Below are 15,556 nucleotides of genomic sequence, written 5' to 3'. Positions count from 1 at the left end.
CAATCATTTAATAATTACCTTTAGCATGTCTACTTAATAAGGTACTTTGCACCCAGACCATGTGTGAAAACACTGAATCAGCGCACCTGTGAATGAAATCAATGATAACAACTGTAATATTAATAATGATATTATCATGCATAACTTAACTGTGGAAGATATCCACTATAACAAAGCTGAACTATTTCTGTCTAATTTATCTGTGATCTGTTTCCATGGTGGTCCAAACTTTTCAAAAGGCCTTTCCTGTGTGTGGGGCTATTACATAACACCTACCACTGTATCACTTCTACTTCATCTACAGGTAGTAAAGCAGTCTTTAGCAAACAGAGATCTCAGTCTGTGTGAGCACCACTCTAGTCTGGTAATCACGACTGATATATCACACTAACTCGCTCAATAACTGGTAAACAGAATCAGTGTTTAGTGTTCAATGTCATGCTTAGCCTTTTCATTTATTGCTTTTAAGACTCTATAAAGTGAGGACTTCCTAGAAAACTGTCACTTCCTGAAAAACTGTAACCGACAGTACTGCCAGACTGAGCACACAGAGCTCAATGCCTACTAGTGTTTTTTTTTTTTAAAGAAAATCTCTTGTGAGGAGCACAACTGGCTCAAGCAGGCAGCATGGAGCAAAAATCTTATATGAACTGTCACATGGAGGGGGAGGATGGAAACAATCACATCTGAGATCCAGCACGTACGGTATTTAATCCAAATAAATGCAAACTGCAGCCTAAACACTGACTGCTGAAATAAAAGTCATTTAGGTGCACTATAATAGATTTTAAGAAAATGAATTTTCTCTGATTAAATGATCACATTAAGGCAGTAAAGATGCCAGTTCATCTTATATACTCCAGGAATCATCAGTCATGTAGCAGTAAATAAAGGAGTAAAGTGTGAACTCGAACCAATAATGTACAGAAAATAAAATTTTCTATCAGTTCCTCATTAATTAGGACTCTATGTAGCATTTTTTTTTTTAAAGAATAATCTTTTTGCTATTTTCTGTGAGTCTGTCTGCAAAGGTGTGACAACAATGCCAGAAGAAAGAAGGTGGATTATCTCTGCACATGTTCCACCACTACAAAGTAATAGGTTCCAATGGGATCTACTTACTCCTGTCCACTGTCTGAGAACAGCACGATTGTTATTTGTCTGCTGAAAAACAAACAGCTAAAATTTTCAGTTTTCCAAAATTTCAGTCAAAATGTCAACTAACAGGAAACTGATTCATTCCCGGGCAAAGCTTAAACCTTCGACTACGCTGCAAATGAATGAAAACATAATCAGCATCCAAGATCAAACACACAGGAACCATATGAATTGAGAAAAAAAACAAGGTAATTTACCTACATTGATGCACTTGTCATGGTAAAGTCATGTTTACATACATTTTTTTCCTGCATTCATGCATAAACAGTCCCTGCTCTCATCTGCGCTATTACATAACTGCACAAATATGACAGTAGAAATGCTTCTCACTGTAACTGATAGATTGCACAACCGTGTGTTCAAGTCTCAGCAAGCTTGTGGTCAAAGTGTGCTGCGTTAGCATTCAATAAAACCTGTAAATTGCCATGCCTTGTATAATTTGCATTATCACTGGACTTACTAAATACTTATATACAAGACCATAAAGGAAATGCATGACGATTACCAAATTATGTACATTCTAGTAATATACCCCCATTATGTACAACAGGATAAAACATATGCCTGCAGGGCAATTTTAATCACTTTAGGACTGCACAGTTTCTTCATGAAAAGAAAAGTGCATTCACTATTTAATAAGCCTACAGTATGAACAAAACTTGATTCAAATCTATAAATTGCAAATTCATTAAAGACAGACATTTGTGAAGACCTGCAATTAGACTATTACATGATTATAGCCAGACTTAGATCACACAAATAATAATACACACATGTTTTTATATTGGTATCTTGGTGATGATGTGTTTTAAAGTGTATGTTCTATCTAATTACCACAATTAAGTGTGATTTTAAATGTCTGTATTGCCTAAAAAAATAGAGCGGTGGTCATCTCATCTATCACCAAAGTCAATCGCTATTCATTTGAATATACAAGACTTGTGGAAAATACTATAAACACAATTTAAAATCTATTCCTAGAAAATTCCCATCTCTAATCTGAGTCAGCTGAAATGACTTCTATCTTCTGCATGTATACACTGATGGTTGAAAAAACATATCACTAATGGACTTATTTCCCAAAGCAAAAATCTCCTGAGGTATACTGGATCCACTCTGAGCTCTCTGACACAAAGGCAGTGAACTGTGAATGCTTTCTCATGAATTCATTTCATTTGGAGCACTTGTGTGATTTGATGACAGTATGAGGCGATCCTGTGTGCCAAATGGAACTTACAGTGGGGGTGAAATTGATTAATGCAGCCTCCTCTTAGCTTGACTGCACTGCAATCCTTACTCTCATATCACCAACTTCCATGTATTTGAATTGAGAGGAGACAAAAAAAAAAAAAAAAACATCCTGCAATGCAATTCTTAGCACATTGTGAGACTGTGCGCTGGAGGTAAATAATTGATATGCTTTGTGCAAACGTGTCCTGAGCTTTGTTTCAAATCAGTGGAGCCATTTCCATGAAGGTAAAGCAGCACTGCCCGCTGTCCAAAGAACAACACAGCAGCCTTGTTTAGTTTTCTGTGCTTCAAAAAGACTGTTTAACTCACTTGACGCATGAAAGAGACATTCGTACTGTGCGTCCATTTTAATGGATAAAAACGTTGCAATGGATTAAGCCTGCTGGATAATCCACAATGTGACAAACGTCGACATCTGCCTCCCATGTCATCCTCGCCAATAAGAGGCTCGAAGTCAGCATATAAAAAAGGTTTATATTATCATGAAGAGCAGCTTTGCACTAAGTTTCTAATCAGAACTGATTTGACGGAAGTGTAGGGTATAACAAGAGATTGGAGAAGCGCAGCAAAGGTGCCGAAATTCGCCAAAAAGCCATAGTTTATCCCGTTATATAACTGTGTTACCTATTTGAACGCGTTTCCAGTTTAACAACATGTGCGTGTTGTGTTGTGTTGTGGGGGGTGCGTCGCCCCGACTATTATTATTATTATTATTATTATTATTATTATTATTTCACTCCATCTTCAGTGTACCAATGCGCAAAGATTAATAACCCCGAGCTAAATGTGCATCTCCTAGTTGCTCATGACTAAACATAGACAAAACGCCGACTTCTAACTGACATGTTAAACACTTTATCCCATCTTAGTCTGAAAAATAAACGTGTGTGTGTGTGTGTGCCAGTGTGTTCCGCAGCCCGCCAACTCACGAATATCACTCAAGGCATCGCCAGTCGCTTATATGACAATAAAGTCTTGTTGCAGTTTTCACCCTCACCAGCTTTATCTGTAACCCATCAGCTACTTGAAAGCATATCTGACTAACATCACTATTCCCGAAAGAACCTTTGATGTTTTTCATGCATGATGCTAGCCTGCAAATCCAGTCCCCAGATGACGCGAGGACAGCCCCGAGCGCCATTGGAAACTCAAGCAAATTAATCTTCTATTGTTTACCAGCAAGCGGGAATACGTATCAGAATGTAATTGAAGACATGAGGAGAGCCACTTGGAAATGACTTTCATTTCGGCATACATCGAAAACACTTAACAGCACTTGTTTTCTTAAAATGTCCACTTTATAACGGCTTCGCCCGTTCTTCTAATAGTCTTCTAACGAAATCCAGCGGGATGGCCGATAGTGAACGAATTCTAAAAAAAAGTGAGATTAAATGGAAAACAAATGCTGTTTCGTCAGTTATCAATGCGCCGAATTTATCAAAAAGCTACATTATTAGTAACATGTTTTCAGTTACGTCCTGCTTTGTATGAATCTCTTACTGTGTTACGTGATATAAAATTAGCAGAGTTTTGAATGGAGTTTTTGTCTGCAGCGGTCCCTCCGCTGCACCGCTGTTTTCTGTGATTTACTACAGTCTACAGTGTCCGATCTGGACAACATGCCACAAAAGTAACCATGCTACTTGATTGAGCAAACAAACACTGATTTCAAAAACATGCCAAATGTATCTTTCTGTGCAGTCCTGAGCAACAAAAGACCACGCTGTGTGTGTGTTTTTCCCCCCCACACACAACAGAATTGGCTACATTTAAGAGTTGCCAGCTGTGTAGCGGCAAAGCGATTCATAACAGTGAGCTGACCGAAGTGATGTATTCCTAGGCAGCGTATCTGTAACGCCTGTTTATAAGCTATTAATGGCAAACACACACATACATCTGCTCTCTCTATTCTGTATTTCAACTTTACGGACAGTTGGGTTTTGCTCCAACATCATACATCCCAATGCTCCGCCACTCACGTTCAAACATTGCCCAGTACGCTGATAAAATTGCACTCCTGCCAGCTACATCCATGGAAATCTTTAAGGAAAGTGTGTATTCCGTTAAGTCATCAAAAGGAAAAAGTCGTACCTTTAGGAAGAGCCGCTTGAAACATGAATAAAAAGAGCACAGTCGCGAGAGAGCCGCTGCGAGCGTTCGCCATGTTGGACACCTGCTTCAGTATGGCAGAGAGAGGCAGCTTCACCTATAGCTACAACGGGACTCAGTTAATGAGATGCGAGAAAGGGAGGGTACCATCTACCATGTTCATCTAATTCGCAGTTTTGATAGGTTGTATTACTTGTAATTAATGTGTCTTTTATACCACAACTATTTGGATTTACTTAAAATAGGAAAAAAAAATAAAACAACCCAGTGACTTGATCGGTTCTCAGTGCTTTTAATGCTATGTTGTGCTGTAAGGGGTGGCAGGGAGTTGTGTGTGTGTGTGTGTGTTGAGGGGGGGGTCACATCCTTATGGTGGGAAAACGATCCTGGTTTTGAACTGAACAGATTTTGATATAAATTTGGCTGAATCATTTTCTGTATTTTGGGCATTTCAAAAAAACTGATAATAGATTCCTGAGTGCAACAACATTTGTTGATTCGCCCACCTGTAGTAGGCAATATTTCAGAGGCCCCAGTTAGAATTCAGTTTCCCCTCACCCCTCCCCAACCCATCAAAAAAATATTGCACTCGAGTCTTTTCTCCATTGGATTCTTCACCTGCACCTCCACTGTTCAGGGCAGAATCAAACAGCTGGCTGGTTTGACGGAGCTGAGAGAGAGCTGGACTCTTTGGATGGGTCAGATGCCCAAAAGGACACACAGGGTACTGGAAAACTGGTCAGCATGGTGGGAACTGGTCTGGTAACAGTCTTGTGCTGAAAGAAGATCAATATTTGTGCCACCTTTTTTTTCCCTTGTTGTCTGCCCCAAAAGTGCACTTGCCTATCAAACAGTACATTAAAAAGTCAACATTTGTCCAGGTGTCACCTTTAATTATATGTATCCAAAAGAATTCAATTGGTTAAACCCAAGACAGAACCTATAGCACCAAAGTTTTAAAGGCTCTTAAAATTTAAGGTTATGGGAAGCTCCAGATTATGGGTTGTTAAGTGCTGAGAGTGGAAAAGTGGCCTTTAGTCTGTTGTTTTTATATCTTGTAAAAAAAAAAAAAAAAAAAAAGGCATTATGAAACATAATGGAGCTCCCCAGCTGTGATAATGACTTCTATCACTTATGATAAGAAAAATTCAAAGAGAGTGATTCAAACAGAGTTTCTCAAGCTGGTATAAGGGTGACCAGAAGTATCCGTTTAAGATACAGCACTTTCAAATGATCATTTGCTGAAAATACTATGCCACATATCAAAAAGTAGATGGCCAATAGATCTTTTTCACAACAGATGTATTAACATATCAAACCAGGAAAAACATAGGTGTAAGTATGTAAAACTTTATTTATATAGCACCTTTTTTAAACGCAGGTTACAAAGTGCTTTACACTGACATTGGCACACAAAGAAAAGAGGACAAGATAACCATAAAAGACACATTCAAGAACACATACACAAACACAGAAAGCATACAGTCATCACCCAGAGCACACACTTGAATTCATCGAATGTTATGGGAAAGCCATTCTAAAAAAGTATGTTTAAGTGTTTTTTGAAACAGTCAAAAGACTCAGCTGATCTGATGGAAATGGGGAGATTGTAATTAATAACATTAATCATGGCTGCATTATGTTTACATCTGCAGGTTTCAGGGCGTTGCATTGTGTCTGCTGGCTCGGCGTGATGGGACACCGATAAAGAACAGAGCCATCGTTAATGTTACTACTAACACCCGTTTTCCTTTTCCTGCTATGACAAGTCAAAATGTCTGCTGTGAAAGAGGTTTATTAAGGCAGGTAAGGCAGGCAAACACATGCATACTGTGCACAGTGCCAGTACTCAAAAAATACTCAAGGGTTGAATTTTTCAGAGGTCATTAAGTTGCTGAAGTTATAATTTGCAGTTTGATTTTAATTTAAAGATTCCATATTATATAGATTAATATATAAACTGAATACACCATTTGATTGTTTCTACCTTTATTTATTAGATAAACATATCAGGCCAGCTAAAGTCCAGCAGCCTCCTGACAAACATTGTTGACAGACAGTTATTATATAAGAAGTGACCAGAATTTAGACATCCAAACCTGCCTAAATCCAAGTTTTATGTTATGTAATATAAATATTAAGCAGATGCCATATTTAAATAAATTTCTTTTATGTTGTAAACATAGATGGAAGTAGAGCAACTGGTGAATGAAAAGGTTTGAATCCAAGCTCAGCTTACTTGTCACAACACTTCGGTATAGCGTCCACATTACTACTGTCCAATCCAATTCCCTTGTCAGTCTCATGTTCAATATTACCTGGTCTCGTGAACAAGACTTTGAGACACTCTTTGACAGAGATGCAATCTCAAAGTCACCATACCGCACAGTATTCCCCTGATGTTGTCCATGAAAAAAAAATTACAAACAGAATTGGGGACAAGGCACAATCTTGGCCCTGTATAACAGATGGACTGTTGGATTGAAATCTTAAATTAGAAAATATGAGTACCTGTATTTCTGTTCATACTGAGGGTTGCCTGAGAGCTCGGGTTCTAAGCACCTGATTCAGCTCATATCTTCTGCATAGGCTGCCCGTTTTGCCCACCATCACACCTGCCTTCAAGTATTTCATCTCGTCTCTTGACAGTTATGGACACTTACATAGGCAACTATTGGCAAGTTACCCCCCAGTTTCTCCATTTTTGCCCATGTGAACATGAAGGGGCATGCCAATGGCCCCGTCTTAATCTGCCTATGGGGGTAGGCAACCACCTTGACCATTAAGGTGACATTTCTTGTAGTACCCAACCTCCTGAGTTCTAGTTATTAATTGACCCTCATTCCCTTCCTGTATAAATGATGGTGAGCGTTTAATAACCAGACCTCAAGAGTTTAGTTAGTGATTAAATGATCATCTTTTGTGGTTAGGGTGTGAGGGTGAAGTGAATGCATGAATGATCATCATCTCCTTCTCCACATGATGCAGTACATTTGGCCTGCCTGAGTTTAGCACAGCTTAAAATTAAAAAAAAACACAAATCAGAAACTTAACATGCTGATTTGTTACAGTTTAAACAGTTTGATTGCAACCTCTATACACTTGGTTTTAAGACTTGCACAGTTAAAATCTAATATAACTTAAATGACTTTGATCATAACAAATTACATTATATTTATACAGGACATTTCTTAATGTGGCAGAGAAAACTAAATTTGATGGGTGAATGGGATAGAAGACCAACTATGTCACCTGGGAAATTGCACCCCAGTAAATATGTATGACTGGGAAATAGGTTTTACCAAATACCAGTAGCCTCAAGTTCAAACTTAACAAGGCACAAAGACTTGATTCAAAAAGACAGGTATTTTTATTTAATCAAATAAGGAAACTGGCAAATGTGGCTGAAAAGACAGAAATTAGTGGTTAAAAGTGCACAAGTTAATATGAAGTAGTAAAAATATTCTTTCATTACAAACTATTTTAAAGATATAATTAAAATCTTTTACCATCAATAGTCTATTTAAATTGTACTTCCGGTATTCCAAAGAAATAAACAAAACCAGAGTGGGCTGAGGCTGGTAAACGGGGTGACAGGGTACTCTAAGGTGTGTCTGTGGGTGCTACCATATACTCACCACAAGTGCATTCACATAAACCTAAACAGACCTGCACAGCAAACAGGTGAACCACTTATGCATCTGAGCCACCCAGGGGGACTAGCCTCCCCAGTAGACTTGCACTCATTTCCACAAAATTATTGAAATAAAAAGGAACTACAATGTTACCAAACAAAACAACTACAATACCAGTTGGTTCCACAACAATGTGGCATACACTTATAGCAAAACTAAAACCAGGCAAAACAGCAGCAGGTGGAGACCTACAAAAGAGACACATCATCAATATAGTCCTCCACCTGCATACACAATAAAATCAATTCAAAGTTGTCTATGTCCTACTTACCATCATGGTATGAAAAGGTCTATAACTAGGGAGACTCCCAGAGAGCACTAGCAAGGAAGCTTAAACAATAATCACAGTTACCCTTATAAAATAAGGAAGTTTCTTTCTAACATTCAAATATCAGCCTACATAACTCTGACCAGGGAACATAGCAGGAGCAAGAGGAAGGCACGCATCTAACTGGTGTCTTAATATATTTAATATATAATTAATATCCCTTACCCTGATTGATAGGAAGGGAAGGGCTAGTAAACAGACAAGGGCTGCGTTCAAGAAAAGTTAGGGGAAGTCTTTCCTATTGCTCCCTACCACATAAAGAAAGCTGCAAAGTGTTTAACAGAAAAGAAAAAAGAATCAGCAAACACCAAGTAAAAACAAACAAAGGGACCCCTATAGTTTAGTAATTTTCCCCGTTGGGCCCCGAGTGGCCATGTGGCCTTAAGCAGCTGCTAATTTGCAACAGTTTTGGGCCATCCGTGCTGACAAGACCAATCTGATTTTAAAGGTATATGGTTCATTTCATTGCTGCATTCAACAGTTCAGACTTAGCCTCAACTGATTGGTCCCAAAAGGAATTCAAAGATCAAAACAAGCTGACATACTGACCGGCCCAAATGGGAATTCATCATTCATGGAAGATGAGGCTTAATGATACTTTGTTTTATTATGTTATCTTAACATGATGTGTATGTAGGTTGACTATATAGCACACTGTATCTAGTAACATGTTTAAAACACATTCAAGCTAATAAGCATTATACTTTAAGTAACTGCATCCATATATGTCCATATATGTACATAAGGCCTCCATTTCTTCCTCTTACAAACATACAGCTATGTTTATGTAACCATACATTCTTTTACATTCTACGTTTATATTCTTTTTTTACCCTTGGTATGTGCTATTACCCTTGTCTCATAGATTTTTCCCATGAGGATGATAAAAGGTTTATCTTGCCTTTTTTTTTTAGCCATGTTAAAAAGTACAGCTCCAAGAATGGCAATGGTCAGTCAGTCGGTCCAAAACCTTGGTCAGAGTAAAATCTCAATTATCAACTGATTGATTGAAATAAAATTAGGCAATGATACAATGATGCACATACATTGTATGTACATGACAAACAAACAAACAAACAAACAAAAAACAAACAAAACAAGCCTAACTGGTCAAGACCTATATAACCAAATTGTAAGCATAGAGATCTGGTCAGAAATAAAGGAAAGGAACTAAGAGGAACTTCAGCGATCAAATTCCCTGGGAGATCCTGGAAAGATGAAAAATTTTATTCTCAATAACATAAAAAGGAAAGAAGTAATTTCAGTTGAAAAATTGCTGATGACCAACTCAGTGAATCAACACTGAGTGCACCTGCATACTGCTTTTTAACTGCAGCGTCACCACCATGAGGGCCAGATAAGACATGGCCTGCCTACCTACAGACGTTTGTGGGATTTGGATTGGGCTTCCTGGCAATCCAGGACATTAGACGTGGGACGACAACTGGTGTCTTTCTCCAGACTCAGGGGGGCACTGTCAAGCAAGAGCCATTAGGTTTAGAATGTGTGCTGGTTGAAAACCCCAAACACTGTATTTGAGCAAGCACCTCCCGAGCACATATTCATCTGCTCAGCAACAGCTCACACTCTCTGAAGGAAACTCGGCATATTTACTGCTATCCGCCTCATCATAAGGACCTGTGTCTGTGCTGCTTAGGTTGTATTTAAAGTTGCTGCTCTGTACTGTATATGTTTGTTTTTTTATGATAAAGATTTTTGCACAAACTGAAAAATACAGTTACAGGCATCCACCACATTCCTTCCTTGGGTTATTCATTAACCATACAAATAATGGAACTGTATGTTTATTATGCCTGAAAAAATGGCTATGTATCACAAAGAGCACTTAAGTCATCAGACATATATATCAGTTCTCTTGGCATCCTGGCAAGATAAAAGTATTGGATAGACTGACCAACATCATGACATGACCAACATTGCCATCTATTGGTCCTGCTGCTCACTGGGCAAGTAAGGATTAAACCTTGAGCAAGTTAACTCAAAGAATAATTCTAACCCCACCCAGAAGGTAAAATAGTAAAATGGACAGTGACAGTGAAATTATGGCCAGCATTAGAGTGCATAACCTCAGTCCACTACCAAACACTACATCAGGCCAGTGTCTAACAGAGAGGGAAGATAAACAGCCACACACATGGCTCACAGAATCAGACACAGTGAGCCAAGTGTACATTCATACAGATAGCAGGGCGACTGAGTGTGGTGGTGCAGCAACGAGGAACGTAGGAGGTACTTCCCACTGGCCTGTGTCTGTATCACAACTGTCTAGGTTAGGGTAGGAGTAGAGACTGTTGCTGGTGAGCTAGACGGTGCTAATGTCAGTCATATGACAATGAGAACAGATAGGCTATGAGTTTCAATTTGAAGGTTTCCACAGTCAGTGCTTCCTTTATCGCAAGAGTGGGGTCGATTCCAGAGAAGGAAAACAGTCTGCTGCCTGCAGATTTTTTTGATTCTCTGGTCAGTAACGTAACCACTCTCCCCTGATCTGAGGCCATGAGGGATTACATGATGGATGAAGAGAGTGGATAAATATTATGGTGTGAGCCCATGTAAAGATTTAACCAGCACACTTTAAAGGGAGGTCTGGGTTGAATTCAAAGCCATAAAAGGGAACATTTTCATTTTATGTGAATTAATGGTTATTAATGTTGGGGTGTGTTATAATTATCGAGTCTTAATGAAATACAGGAACATGATATCTTTAATCTGGGAGTCAAATGAGTGAAAGTGAACTCATGCCAGATACCTGCATGCTCAAGTCAGAACAGTTGTCTAGTGTGAACAATCATTCAGATGTTTTGCAGCCTTATTCTCATAATGCCATTCAAATAAAATAAAACGTGTTTAATATTATCTTTGGCCTTAGTCTTGCTCAAAACTGTAGGTAATTGTGGTGAGTGATGTAATTTTTAAATCTACACAATAGAGTTAAAAGTACTTTAACTAACAAAGACTGTGCCACTTGTGTATGCAAATGTGTTAATTACTGCGTAAGGTAAGGACAGGGTCTGGGAAAGGGGGATGAGAGAGGTTAGGGGATGGGAAGAAATAAGGGGTCAGTCACAAAAAGATGAACAGAGGGTTTAAGTGGGGGATCGAAGATGGGCATAAGGTGTTGTAGTGAGGAAACCCAAGGCGTGAGACTCATGTTAGGGGCAACTTCTCAATGAAGTTTGATAGTTTCATCATCCCCCCCCTGTGGTTCCTGTAATGAAATAGAGGCAGGCAAGGAAGCAGAAAAAGAAGTATGGAGGGGAGGGTAGTGAGAAGTGAGAGAAACAGGACAGACGCACCTGTATAAGTAGGCACAGGAAATTAGATTAAAGTGAGCTGCATTCATTTATGTAACAGCTATATAGATAGCACAGTAGCCAATATGGTTTGCTATTAATTAGCAAACTAGACAGCAAGCTTGTTAAGGGTGAACATACACACAGACATGATAATGTGTTGGTTAACATACAATAGTGCAGTAACTGCAATATTTATACCTTTAATTTATTCATACTATAAAATAAACTATACATACTACATGGACTGATTGAAGTTGAAACAAATGATCTTCCTCTTACTGACTCCATAATTTTGTAACTTAACATTTTTACTATTTTCTTATCACATTTATTGATTTATAATCAAGTAATGTGTTAAAACCAACCACCGACTGTGTTTAGTGATGCTTGGTGATGCTATTAGGGAATTCTACTTGATTCTTCATGCAAGTCTGAGTTTGCAGAGATGGTAATAGCCAAAAACCTCGGAGGAAAGATGGTAAGCTGTTTTATTCTCAAGTAACCAGATACACAGAAAGGTACACACAACACCCTCTTATAGCTGTCAGCCTTGTAAATTGTAGCCTTAACAGTTTAAGTGTGGGGTTGTGTTGCCATTGTGATCAACAAAAGCAGCTCCACTGAATCTGCTTATTGTGTGCAGTACTGCAGTTCACTGTGCAAAAATTCTATTTTTACTGGTCTATTTTCACAAACAACTGTATTTTCTTCAAAGGTCAGTTGTTTGCAGTTTGCAGCATAACTACATGTGTGCTTTTAAGATATTATTGCAAGTGGGAGTTGCTTGGGGAAACAGTGGGCTTTAATCACATGCATGCTACACTTTAGAAAAGTTTAATGATGCAGGCTGAGACATAGAAGTGTATCTATCTTTTATCTAAGAGGGAGCAGGTAAATGTGTACATTTAAAGGAACTAACATATTGCAGCACAACCAATTGTGACATTGGCTTTGGTACAGCTGTGAGACAGACTGCTGACAGACAGAAAGACAGAAGATTTGTTGCTCAAAACAATAAATAAAAAACAAATTTATGAAAACAATAACACAGGAAGTGAATACTATTCACTGCTGACAATTGCACTTTTGCATGTGGTTGAGGTTCATTATACTCGCAGGACAAAGCAAGAAATTGATCCAATGGAATGAGAGATATAGAGAGAGAAGAGGACATGGGCTTTCTAGTGACACTGTGTTAAAGCCACAGTATATTTATAACCCTATAAAACTTTGTTGAAACTGATTTATATTTTAATTAGATCTCAGTTCTCCAAAAAAAAATATGCTCTGTAATTGCAATCATTTCAATGACTGAATGCATGGCTCTGATAAGAAGCATTTTTTTGAGAAAGAAAGAACATTTTTCTGTTGATAATTGAAGTAAGGCTCAATCTTATGTCAGTTGTAAGGGCATAACATGATGTTTTATTCTGAGGAGTTAATATAGAATTATAGTATTTGAACTGAACTGGCCATATATATTTTAAAATGTTTCACTTTACTAAACTGCATGTGTCCTGCAACATTAGCATGCTGTACCTGTACCAGTCCATAGAGAATACATACTCTCTGCAGTCCCTCCGCATACCATACCTGAAAAATTGATGAGACGAGAATGAGAGAACCCTATTGCCCAATCTGCCCATTTCACTGCTTTGATCAAATTTTTTCTCTGCCATTGTCATACTTGTAATTGCTCAACCTCTTTCATTTGCATGGATTGACCAGATTTTGCTGATACCAGGGGTTTTCAAAGTCTGAGACTGTGGGCCTCCCCTCAGACAAAGCTTGGAAAAAGCCCCCCCCCCCCCCCCCCACCATCCCTTAGTTTACTTGCTTAGTTTCGCTCAGTTCCTGGATGTCTATGGGATGATGATTATGTTATTTGATCCCATAGACACTCAACAATTGAGCCAAGATACCCTAATATTACTGTTTGACATAACTTCAGACTACACCAAATACATGAAGTCTGTCCTACGGCATTTATTGGTTTTTGACTCTGGGAAAGTGGGAAAAACTGTAAAATTCCCCAAAACTAATGTATCTCTGAACTATCTCTTTAACCAAATCACACTCATATAAGCTATTCTACATGATCTCCTTTTGATAACTAATGTGATAAGTAATGTAACATTTTTTCACTTCTATTCACTAACCCCTTAAACTGTTTGGAGCCCCCCTCGGGAGGCCTGCCTCCCACTTTGAAAACCTCTGGCTTATACTGTAAGTTGAGGAGAGCCTCCCTCCTACAGGCTGCTTGAGGCATCTGTTAGACTTTCCTGTGGATATCATCCTCAGTCCAGTGGTTCAATTAAGACAAACAACCAAGTGCTGCACCAAAGCTTGCACTGTGTAACATGGTACGGTTGTTTCCACCCTCTAGGGCTCACCTGAATTCGGTGAGCCCCTGGGCTAACGAAATACATCTATCCAACCATTATGGCTTTTATACATTTTGAATGCTGGAATATCACTTGCCTCTTTTTCAAGAGCTGAAGGCAGATGTTGAGGCAACAGCAGGCAGTGATTCATCCACACAAGTGTGCTACACAAGTGTGTGGATGAATCACTCCATGATGTTTGCATGTGAGCTCCTGGCAAACTTTTCTTGCCAGCCAAAAGAGAGGACCTGCTTTATGTTATCGGCCGAGGGACATAATCTTCTACTTCAGGTGAAAAGCTGCCAACCCCTTCTTTATCTGCTGGACAATGTTTAGAATATGTTGGACATTGTCATTGTTTCTTTTTTCTTGCTAAATGCTTGACTGGCTTCAAGATTTTCTAATAACTTTAATGAGTAACAATTTTTTTTTTTTTTTTTTGGTGACAAAGTGAAAATAACACAAACTACAACCTTGCTTTTACTGTGCCTTCTAATGTTGTCTTCTTCGATAGCTGTGGATTATGCAGTTCATTGACATTCTCTCCAGTTGATTGTGATTTCCTATTCAGGCCTTTGATGCAGGCCAGATTTAAAAATTCTGTTTGTGAACCGTCCATACCTTTGGTCTGTCAAGAGCTTGGCAGAATTGCAGGCTGACAAGCCAAGCAATAGTCACCTCCCCCTGAAAAGAGCCAGGGGTATTGTGTGGTTCGTGGTGTTCAAAGCACCACTCTCCTCCTTCATCATTATGTGGGATGATGTCAGTGTACTAATATGAATGAAAACACATATCTTCAGTAGTGATGAAGTCTTTATGTAGAATAATATGTTCTTTAAACATATTAAAATATATTAAAAGGCATGTCTGTATTGCATGATTAAGGTGATTTAGGGGTTTTCCCTTATGGGTCTTCACTGTGTGCTACACTGTTTGTTTTAGATACTGTATATCAATTTCCTGATGCTAAGGTTTAATGAAATTAATTTGAACTCATTTTTGGGGGGATATTACAAAAAAGCAAATATACATAAGTACTCTATTCTCCACATGATAAATATTCATGTCAGTCAACCAAATGTGAGTTGAATCCCTCAGGCTCATTTAGTTTTTTTTGTGCAATTTTATCCTTTGGCTTTGTTTCATCCATGGTGATGTGTGTATTTTTCATGGAGATTTCTCAGTATTTCAAGTAATTGCATGCACATACTCTTGGGAACAGGGTAAAAAGGGCACTATTCCCCCCAAATTGCCAGAGAGGTTTAGGGGTATGCTCCTTTGAAAAACTGCCTTTAAAATAATTACTGACTACTT

The 15,556-nt window shown here is 38.5% G+C and overlaps 1 protein-coding gene across 3 annotated transcripts in view; it reads right to left on the bottom strand.

Annotated features, from left to right (window-relative positions):
- cadm1a (cell adhesion molecule 1a) overlaps window positions 1–4,610 on the bottom strand; it is a 411,670-nt gene extending 407,060 nt beyond the window's left edge. For all 3 annotated transcript variants that reach the window (XM_042430719.1, XM_042430721.1, XM_042430720.1), the window contains exon 1: window positions 4,501–4,610. In XM_042430719.1, the coding sequence (XP_042286653.1) occupies window positions 4,501–4,573 (73 nt within the window). In that variant the 5' untranslated portion in view covers window positions 4,574–4,610. The remainder of the gene's footprint in view (window positions 1–4,500) is intronic.
- Between the last annotated feature and the right edge of the window lie 10,946 nt (window positions 4,611–15,556).

Source organism: Thunnus maccoyii, chromosome 13 (genome assembly GCF_910596095.1).
Source record: "Thunnus maccoyii chromosome 13, fThuMac1.1, whole genome shotgun sequence".
NCBI classification, from domain to species: Eukaryota; Metazoa; Chordata; class Actinopteri; order Scombriformes; family Scombridae; genus Thunnus; species Thunnus maccoyii.
The sequence above is the reverse complement of the archived record's forward strand: the minus strand, read 5'-3'. Positions and strand labels throughout refer to the sequence as shown.